Source organism: Doryrhamphus excisus, chromosome 12 (assembly GCF_030265055.1).
Source record: "Doryrhamphus excisus isolate RoL2022-K1 chromosome 12, RoL_Dexc_1.0, whole genome shotgun sequence".
Taxonomy (NCBI): domain Eukaryota; kingdom Metazoa; phylum Chordata; class Actinopteri; order Syngnathiformes; family Syngnathidae; genus Doryrhamphus; species Doryrhamphus excisus.
The window spans coordinates 4,413,173-4,423,412 of NC_080477.1; the positions used below are offsets into that span (position 1 = coordinate 4,413,173).

General features: G+C 41.1%; 1 protein-coding gene and 1 long non-coding RNA gene across 4 annotated transcripts in view; one reads left to right on the top strand and one right to left on the bottom strand.

Annotated features, from left to right (window-relative positions):
• The window catches only part of chrna7a (cholinergic receptor, nicotinic, alpha 7a (neuronal)), a 29,791-nt gene extending 25,104 nt beyond the window's left edge, over positions 1 to 4,687 (top strand). For all 3 annotated transcript variants that reach the window (XM_058089356.1, XM_058089358.1, XM_058089357.1), the window contains 4 exons: positions 1,856 to 1,942; positions 2,526 to 2,635; positions 2,740 to 2,830; positions 4,140 to 4,687. In XM_058089356.1, coding sequence (XP_057945339.1) covers positions 1,856 to 1,942; positions 2,526 to 2,635; positions 2,740 to 2,830; positions 4,140 to 4,417 — 566 coding nt within the window. In that variant the 3' untranslated portion in view covers positions 4,418 to 4,687. The remainder of the gene's footprint in view (positions 1 to 1,855; positions 1,943 to 2,525; positions 2,636 to 2,739; positions 2,831 to 4,139) is intronic.
• LOC131139610 (uncharacterized) lies at positions 4,469 to 7,129 on the bottom strand. The gene is made up of 3 exons (XR_009132275.1): positions 7,065 to 7,129; positions 5,009 to 5,083; positions 4,469 to 4,818 (listed from the first exon to the last, which is right to left on the bottom strand). It is a non-coding gene; the product is annotated as an uncharacterized LOC131139610 (long non-coding RNA).
• Positions 7,130 to 10,240: the final 3,111 nt, after the last annotated feature.

Below are 10,240 nucleotides of genomic sequence, written 5' to 3' on the forward strand. Positions count from 1 at the left end.
GGTGTAGCCCGCCTCTCACCTGAAGACAGCTGGGATAGGCTCCAGCACCCCCGCGACCCTCGTGAGAAAAAGCGGTAGAAAATAAATGAATGAATGAATGAATTCTCTAGGCTTTGTTAGCATGTTAGCACCTGACCTCTACAAGCCATGTGTACAATGATCATCACTCTCATATGAGGACTAAATATTGTTATAATGACAATTCAATTGATTTGCAGCCAAAAGGTTACTGCATATGTATTACTGCAGTATTTTCAAAAACAACAAAATTGCAGCAACATGCAGATATTCCACTACTGCAGACACTAGTGGACACACTATGCGCAGCTGTGACATTAAGACTAATTCATACAAGAGAAAACAGGTTTTGAATAGCTGTCCACTATAGTGACCACTTTCGCCTAAAGGGTTAAGTTTGAAATTGATTTGGCTTGATCAGAAGTTGCTGTATGCATTTATTATTCAGCTACATAAGTATAGTATAATCCTAGTGATCCTTGGGACTTTATTATTTTCTGTATTCTTATATATATTACAATTATTTCATATGTATGAGCTGTGTTAAGTGTGATTCATGCAAACATGGCAATAAACATAATAATGTGTCAGCCTTGCAGACTGTATTTTTCTCAAAAGCACTGCGTTCAGTATTACAAGGAGTTTTCCAACTGCAGCGCTCTGCACCGCGCAATCACGCATGTTACGGAACAAGTTTACCTTGTAACTTTAGATAAAACCAAAATAGAGGCGAGCTGAAGAAAACCCAATAAAGTGGAGGCATTGTGACAAATGTTGAGCCGTTTTCTACTTCCCAATTGCACCGTGTGAAGCAACTGAGCCATTGTCAACCGCCGCAGTCTTGGGAGAGGCGGTCACTGTGTGCCACCGGCCAATCACAGAGCATGAAGAGTAAATGCATAATGAACATTTCTTTAAACGGGAATGCGGATAATGGTAATTGTAATTGTAATTGTAATGGTTTTATTTCATTTGAACATGCATCAGATTACAATTGAGTGCATCACATAATCAGTTCCCAGTTCCACATGTCCAAAAGGAGTAGGAAGAAGCAAAGCTTATTAAATCCTACCCCTCCATGTGGTACTTTTACAATCAGTAACTGTTACATTTGTTCACTTCCTTCTTTTTCTATAATGATGAAATGTACTCATTTCATACTCGTATCCGGCAAAAATGCACTACCCGTAACAAGTATCATCTCATCCTTAGTTACTACGCTCATGGGTCTGCCAAGCAAGAAAACCTTTCACATGGTCGTGCTGCCAACAAGTGGTTAGCGCGCAGACCCGAGTTCAATTGCACCCTCGGCCATCTCTGTGTGGAGTTTGCATGTTCTCCCCGTGCTTGCGTGGGTTTTCTCTGAGGACTCAGGCTTCCTCCCACACTCCAAAAACATGCATGCTAATTGGAGAGTCCAAATTGTCCATAGGTATGAATGTGAGTGTGAATGGTTGTTTGTCTATATGTGCCCTGTGATTGGCTGGTGACCAGTCCAGGGTCTACCACGCCTCTGGATTGGAAGACATCTGAGATGGGCTCCAGCACCCCCCGCGACCCTCGTGAGGAAAAGCGGCAGAAAATGAATGAATGAATGAATGAATGGTCATGCTGCCCAACTATACCCGTCATTCTCTGTCTCTTTTTTGGTGAATACATCCCTACTACACTACTTTTGTTATTCTTCTACTTGCATTCTACTAGCATTTATCTGCTTGAAACACAGCTGTTGTGTTTTGAAGGAGTTTAAAACAGATTTACTGTTTGTCAGACACCTAAACCAAAATCCTGTTTACACTTACTGTGTGTTGCACTAATTAAGCTTTAAACCCTCCAGGGATGACAGCACTGCTCTCGCTAATTGTCCTCATGCTGCTAGTTGCAGAGATTATACCTGCCACATCAGACTCAGTTCCTGTTATAGGTAAGCATGGGGGATGGTGTCTCTTTGGTTGCACTTACCTATGGTTGTGAAGTATATTTTTTCTGAAGCAGATTTATTTATAAATTTATTGATTCAAACAAGACATTGTGTTGCTCTTTTGCATCTGCACTGTAAACTGTGGAACTCCACATCTGTTTTCTGGTCAACTCTGAACCCCTGCGGTCACCTTCTGTCCTCCCATCACTGAGCTCCTCGAGCACTAAAACCCATTTACAGTAACAAAGGGAAAAACACATGAATATGAGTCTTATTTTCTCTTAAATTGTTCATTTACCATTACTATGTCTACTATTTAGGGTAATACTAATACAAACAGCTTTTCTATGCTCTAACTATGAAATACTTGCTTTATAAATAAGGAACCCAACCTTGCCAAAATTCACCTATCCGGTCTTGTCTGGAACCAATTATAAATCACCATAAACAAGGAATTACAGTGAAGTATTTGTGCCCTAAATCGGGAGGGATAAGCACCCATGATCCTGAAAAAGATAAGCGACATTGATGATGGATGGATGGATGAATGGAAAGACAACACATTTCTGTGTCTTCAATTTTCCAGGCCAGTACTTTGTCACCACTATGGTCATTGTTGCAGTCTCCATAACCGCTACAGTTGTGGTCTTACAATTTCACCACCATGACCCCGATGGAGCAAAGATGCCCAAGTGGGTGGGTGTCCATTTTGTTCTATATACCATGTTGACACAAGCTTGAACAGACTGTTTTGTGCAGCGTGATGAACTGTGTCTCTCTTTATTGTCCAATTCCAAAAGGTACGTGTCCTCCTCCTGAATTGGTGTGCCCGGTTTCTACTCATGAAGCCTCCAGGTGAGGACAAAAGGATTCCACAGCGCAGTCTGACCGGTATGGACCCCAATAAAGCCCAATTCATCACCAATAGCCACGTTTACATGATGAATTTTAAAGGTAAATAAAGGTATATATGGAAAGCAATATTCCAATCTCTCCTCTATAATCAAACAGAAGAGTCAATGGGGCATGCGCAGTAAAACGTAAACATCAATATCACATGATAGCGACTTCCCCACGTTTTTCTTTTACTTGTTGGAATAACTCTGTATTGTGAGTTTTTTGTCTGTCCAGTCTTGAAATTATGTTCAGTTCTTTCAAAGTTTGAATCACAAACTTTCTGCAGCAGTTCAGTGCTGATTGCTTGCCTCCATTTTTAAAACTGAGGAACGTCTCAGATATGACGTAACGTGTGTTACGTCATATCTGAGCATGTGCTGAAAGAACGCAAATTTAAACAGGAAAAGATCAAATCCAATCTTACTAATATTTTACAGTTAAACTCGGCACATGTTTATGCTGATATATATTTTCTTTACGAAGAAAAACTGGACTTATGAATAGATTACTGAAGGGTTTAGATTCTGTTCCACACTCCTGTTCAGAAGGTGGTGGTAATGCACACTGAAAGCTGCTTGCCCACCGCCAATAAACATCAGAAGAAGAAGAAGAAGAACACATCCTGACAACATCACAAGATACCGGCTTCCCTGAATTTTTCTTTCACTTGTTGGAATAACTCCGTATTGCGAGTTTTTCGTCCGTCCAGTCTTGAAATTTAGTTTGGATCAAAACCAAACTTTCCGCAGCAGTCCAGTGCAATTGCTCGCCTCCATTTTTAAAACCAAGGAATGTCTCTACCTGCGTGCTACATCATAGCTGTGCAAAAAGAACGCACCCCAGATAAAATTAAACAGGAAAAGAAAAAAAAAGTCAATCTTGCTAATATTTTACAATCAAACTTGGGACATGTTTTATACAGATATATATTTTCCTTTTTAAGAAAAACTGGACTTATGAATAGAAGGGTTTAGATTGTGTTCCACACTCCTCTTCAGAAGCGCCAATAAACAACAGAAGAAGAAGAAGAACGCACCCTGACAACTTTCCATTTTCTGTAGGTACATATACCTCAATCGGAAAGGAATATTCCACCCCTGTGAATATTGGAACTTTTCTTTGGGAATGAGGTGTATACAAAGGTTAAATTATTTCAGTTTGAGCAAATAAACCACATGCATGCAGACTATTTAGGCCCATGTATCTGTGGCTAATGGTAAAACTTTGTTGGAATGAATGGTATGTAGAGCATTCACTGGTAACTGGCACACACTCACCTGATTCTGGGGGCTTGGACATGCAGGTGAGGATGAGGTGTTCCTTGCCAAAGGTCTGAGCTCCACAGTTGACAGCAGCGAAGTGGAGCTTGTCAAGATCCTGGAGGAAGTGCGCTATATTGCCAAGCGCTTCCATGACAAAGATGTGGGAAAGTCAACATGCAATGATTGGAAATTTGCTTCGGCTGTCATCGACCGTCTTTGTTTCATGTTTTTCTCACTGTTCATTATCTTGTACACTTTTGGGTTTCTTATGTCAGCACCAATTTTTTCTGAGGCCATATCCAAAGATGGTTTCTACTGAGAACTAAAGACATTAAATAGAAACTTCGGTGGAGGCAAATATTTACATGATTTATCTTTGAAACAGTACACAGTAGACTAACATACTAACGTATCACCAAATAATACATCTTGAAGTGACAATGCATGCATTCCAACATCATACATTCGGCTTTGATAACTAACCTTTGCTTTTGATTTGAAAAAAAAAAATAATCTGCCTTACTTTTATTTTTTATATTTTTTGTACTCTTTTATGTAAACAATTTTCTAATAAAATTGCATCCATCTACTGTACATGTGTGTGTCCTCTTCTTCTTCTGAGTTGGGCGGCTAATGCAATGTTACAGCCATCACAGTATGCCTTTATCCCTCTCTGTCCTCCACCATCCCAATCGCCTTCACCATGCCCATGTTGGTCAACTGCTGAAATGAAAGATACACTTTTTGGAAATTTGCCCATCATCCTTATGAGGTACATTAACACACACGTCTTTATGTTAAAAGATAAGATAAAAATACACAGCTCATAGCGCACAATGGCATCCATTAATGACATTGGTAGTTTACAGTATAGATACAATTGATCACATTTAATGAAACAAAAGACCACCTTCAATGCAGAAGATTTCCCCCCATCCTTAGGTCTGCTCCATCTGTGCCTTAAGAGCAGATGCATGAGGTCAACCTGAGAACTCAAAAAATTAAGAGGAGATGCCTCATTAAGTGATATAAAATTTTTGGTTTCAACCAGGTCTTGCAAAGACCAGTTATGTTAAGATTGTGATCTCTTATGAGATAATTGAGCAGAGCCTTTGAGGAGAGAGATTTGATATTCCTGAGGCCAATTTTTGTTTCAGTGGGCCGGGTGAGGCATGTTCACCCCCAGAGATTCCAAAGTTGGTATGCATAATATGTCGCTTTATTCTACAAAAAGGACTGTGTATTGTTTAAGTCAAGCTTAGCACCAGTTAACCATAACCTTACAGACTCCACACCCATGCTAACAGGCTCCCTAACCACCTGTGTCCTGACTTGTTCTAGTGCGTGATATCAGGTGGGACTCAGACAGTAATCTATATATCTCAAAAGGGTATGAGCGCCATCTCTAACAAACAGTCGGGGTTCCTCTAGGACAGGGGTGCTCACACTTTTTCAGCATGCGAGCTACTTTTAAAATGACCGAGTCCAAATGATCTACCCACTACAAAAATGCAAAACATCTATTTATTTTCAAATGTATTGAGGATTATTTGTACGTACAATGTATGTTGATGTACCTTACATAACCAAATGAGCCAATATTGCAAAACACACATAATTAACTATTAACATTTTTTGTAATTACCTGAGTTTACTTTGATGACTTGCACTGAATTGAACCAGCCAGGGATGCATAGTCCGGACAGTAGCTGCTGATAGCCAGCCTCAAGCACACTTCCAAATGTTTATCAGTCATGGATAATATCCGTATCATAATATCCGTAAAATATTCCATATCCGTATGGAAGTGATATGTTTTTTGCCTTTTTACTTGGTCCAGTTTTTGCCTTTTTACTTGGTCCAGCTCCTTCACTCATTTTAGTGACCATAAACTTTAGCGAGGGCTTAAAATCTCGCAATTCGCCGACTAGCTTAGCACTTTGCATCGTTGTTTACGCATGAGCGGTGACCTAAAGGTCAAAATTCAGTTGTCATCTGACTGGTTGTCCTGTATGTCAATCAAGTAACGGGGATGGATGATAGGCTGACATCGTAAGTTCTGCTGCACTTAGAGACGTTGTTTGATTTGATTGGTCACCCGAAGGAAGGCCAAATTATCCCTGCAAGAATGTGTCAAGATAAGAACACATAAAACAATAAAAGTAATTACTCTCACATACATAGACACACAGAGTGGAATTGAACTCCTGTCTCCTTGCTGTGACACCTGCGCACTAACCATATATTTGTAATGTATTTTCTTGAGTCACAGTTTATATTGTATTAATAGGGATGTAAATACAGTAAACCTCGGATATATCGGACTCGGATATATCGGAAATTCGCTCACAACGGACAGATAAAAAAGAACCGATTTTTCTGTAATGCATTTCCAATAAAAATTCATTGCATATATCGGATTTTTTATAACGGATTTCGCCTATTTCGGACAAAATCGCCAGTCCCGTTCCAATGCATTTCCATTAAATTTCCCTCGCATATATCGGATGGCCTCATCGTGGCGCTCCGATTCGCCGAATCGTGACAGGCCGCTATACGACGTCATTTGCAGCGTTGCCTGCGCGATTTATATTATTTTATTATATATAATATTTTATATTATATATAAAAGTGAGTGACGTCAATAATACTAGCACAGCAGTGAATGAGATCTTAACCTCACTATTGGGAATAACGTAGGCCTGACGGGCGTAACAGGGCCTAGCTTAATTAACAATTTGTTATGCTCAGAGTCCAATAAAGTTAAATTCTCATTACCTTACGTCTCTTTTCATTGCCCAGTCCAGGTACATTGGAAACATAGTCAAGGAAGGATTCCGCTTATATCGGACAAAACCAGTGGGAACAATTGAATCCGATATATTCGAGGTTTACTGTACAACAGTTGTGGGAGTGGGTGTGTCACGCCATATGTAGGCTCCCGCATGCCAGATTGTTTATGTTACCTTCTTGGCCTTTAGTTTTTGTTTGGACACTCCTATTTTGTATGTAACTTCCTGCTTTGCCTCGTCTTCCTTTGTCCTCATCATCCACACCTGTCCCTAATTTCTCCTGTGTGTATTTAGTTCAGGTGTGTGCTTCTCCCTGTGTGGGATCATTATTTTTTGCCTACCTGAGTTGCTTTATCCTGCCGCTGCTAGTATTAAGGAAGTATTAAGGAATAAACATTTACCTGCATTGGGTCCTGTTCTCTGCATCTTGAGACACCGGAGAGAAACCTTTTCCTTGCTCGGTGTGTGGTAAAAGCTTCTATCAGAAAGGCGATTTAAATAGACACACAAGCATACACATGGGAAAGAAACCATTTCCTTGCTCAGTTTGTGGCAAAGGATTTGTTAATAAGACACATTTGAAAGAACACACAAGAGTTCAACGCAACAACGTACCTGCCGAACCTGACAGGGTGTTGTACTTGAAGGATATGAGGGAATGTGACTGAATGGACTTCCTGGCACCTTCCGTTGGCTTGCAGTTGCCCGCCGTACCGTTGTTTGCTTCCAAATGCTTTTCAGAGCTAATACAGTGCTTTTGGGAACAATGCTTATGTATGCCATGCAATGAAGCACGTGACACCAAAAGTGCTCCGAAAGTCCCAAAGCATGCTTTCAATGCCTTCTCAGAGCAAGTGGACTGCTTTTTGTGCTGTGGCACACATGTGCCATATATGGAGCCACATTGCACCACACAGCCCATGGCGTGCTTTAAACGCCTTATCACAGCTAGTGAAACACTTGCTGTCATTTTCCCTCTAACTCCACAGCAGTGCATCTCAGCCACTTGAAACACCTTCACATATGAAGGGGTGCAAAGCTGCGTCATGCCCACTTGGAATGGACCTCCTGGCACCTTCCTACTCACGTCTAAAAGCAAATACACATATGCCATTATGCAGGGACGTTTTTGGACAGCCTTGGCACTTTCTGCAGTTGAAGCTCTCTTGCAAGGTGCTAGCATGATGACTGTTAGCATGTTAGCGTTTTAGCTAATTTACTAATGTCTAAAGGCAAATACACACATGGCATGATGTAGGGACACTCTGGGACTGCCTGAACATGTTTGTGGCTCTAGGCTGTCTTGCTAGGTGCTAGCATGATTAACCATTAGCGTGTTAACATTTTAGCTAATTTACTCATGTCTACAGGCAAAAACACACATGGCATGCTATAGGGACACTACGGGACTGCCCTAGCACTTTTTTGGCTCTAGGCTATCTTGCTTGGTGTTAGCATGATAACCATTAGCATGTTAACATTGTAACATTTTAGCTAGTTTACACGTGTCTAAAGGCAAATACACAGTTTTGGGACTTGATACTGTCTTGCCAGCTGTTAGCATGATGACTGTTAGCATATTAGGATAATAGCATTTTAGATACATATATTACTCATGTCTAAAGGCAAGTATAAAGCAAAATATACACATGGCATTATAGAGGGACGTTATATGTAACCCATGTCATGCCATGACACTAATGAGGAGCAGTCATATGACTTGGTCAGCTGACATGAGGTCCGCTAAGCACTAAAGGGCCAGCAGGTGCAGGAAATGTAATTGTTTGGAATGTTTAAAATAACCCCGCGCTACATATAGGACAGCCTTGGCACTTTCTGTACTTGAGGCTGTTTTGCACATATATATACATATATATGCCGAGGCAGGAGGTGGAAAATAAAAAGTCTTTAATGGTCGAGGTAGCACAGAGAAACAACTAAGGGCGCTGGTGGCAGCAACCGGCTGCACACCAGGAAAACAATGACTAGTTAGAATGACAGACAGAACAAAAGGCACTGGTGGCTAAGTACACCAGGGTGGAAAAACTAAACAAGAGTACTCAAACTAGGGAGACAGGGACTGCTGGACGAAAGGAGCGTGGCATCGTGTGCAGGGACGTCAAGATGAAGCGCAAAGATCCAGCGCCTCCCAGCTGCCTCCACTCAGCTTAAGTAGGGGCAAGGTCTAATGAGGACCCGGTGCGTCCAGCTGTCCCGGCTCCAGGAGGGCGGTACACTGCAAGGAAGAGAGAGACAGAGAAAGCGAGAACCACCAGACACAACACAGGCGATCGTCACAGACACTATGGGAGTGCCTTAAAACTTTGGGACTTGAGGCTGTATTGCTAGGGGCCAACATGCTAACTCTTAGCATGTTAGCATTTTAGCTAATTTACTCATGTCTAAAAGCAAATACACACACGGCATTATGCAGGGAAGTTATGGTACGGCCTTGGCACTTTCTGTATTTGAGGCTCCCTTGCTCGGTGTTAGCTTGATGACCATTAACGTGTTAGCATTTTTGTGAATTTACTTGTATCTAAAGGCAAATACACACGTGGCATGATGTACGGAAACTATGGGAGTGCCATAACACTTTGGGGACTTAGTGCTTTCTTAGTAGATGCTACCATGCTAACCGTCAGCATGTTAGCATTTTCACCTTTTTACGCATATCTAAATGAAAATAGTACACACATTCCATGGTGTATGGACTCTATGGAACTGCCTTCGCACTTTGCCACTTAATACTATCTTGCTCGGTGCCACCATGCTAACTATTAGCATTTGAGACTTTTGGCTTTTTTCCTCCTGTTTCAAGGCCTTTATATACATGGCATGATGTAGGAATTCTGTCTCTGCACTTTTGTGCTCGATTGCTAACTGTTAACATTTTAGCTGTATTTTGTCAGGCCTAAAGGCCGATAAAGACATGGCATGATGCAGGGAATGTAGGATTGCTAGATGCTAGCGTGCTACCAATTAGCATGTTTGCTTTTCTTTGCTAAATTCCTTATGTAATGTACACACGGCACTGCTTGGCAGCGTGGCACAGCAGACACCGGGTAGCCTTCTATGAAAGATAACATATGTGTACCTTAATAAATAATACAGTAAAGTCTCGTTATATCGATATTGTCGGAAGTCGGAAAAAATATCGATATAACCGGACTGTCGATATATCCGATCCTGTGCCGAACTGCATTAAAAGTGGGCAATAATGCACTCGACATTGTTCTATATATATATAGTATAGAACAATGTCGAGCAGCTTAAATCAATCTTTGCTTAAGGATTTCAATACCAAAAAAGAACACGGCGAACGGCTGCTTCCAGTCAACTTTATTTTT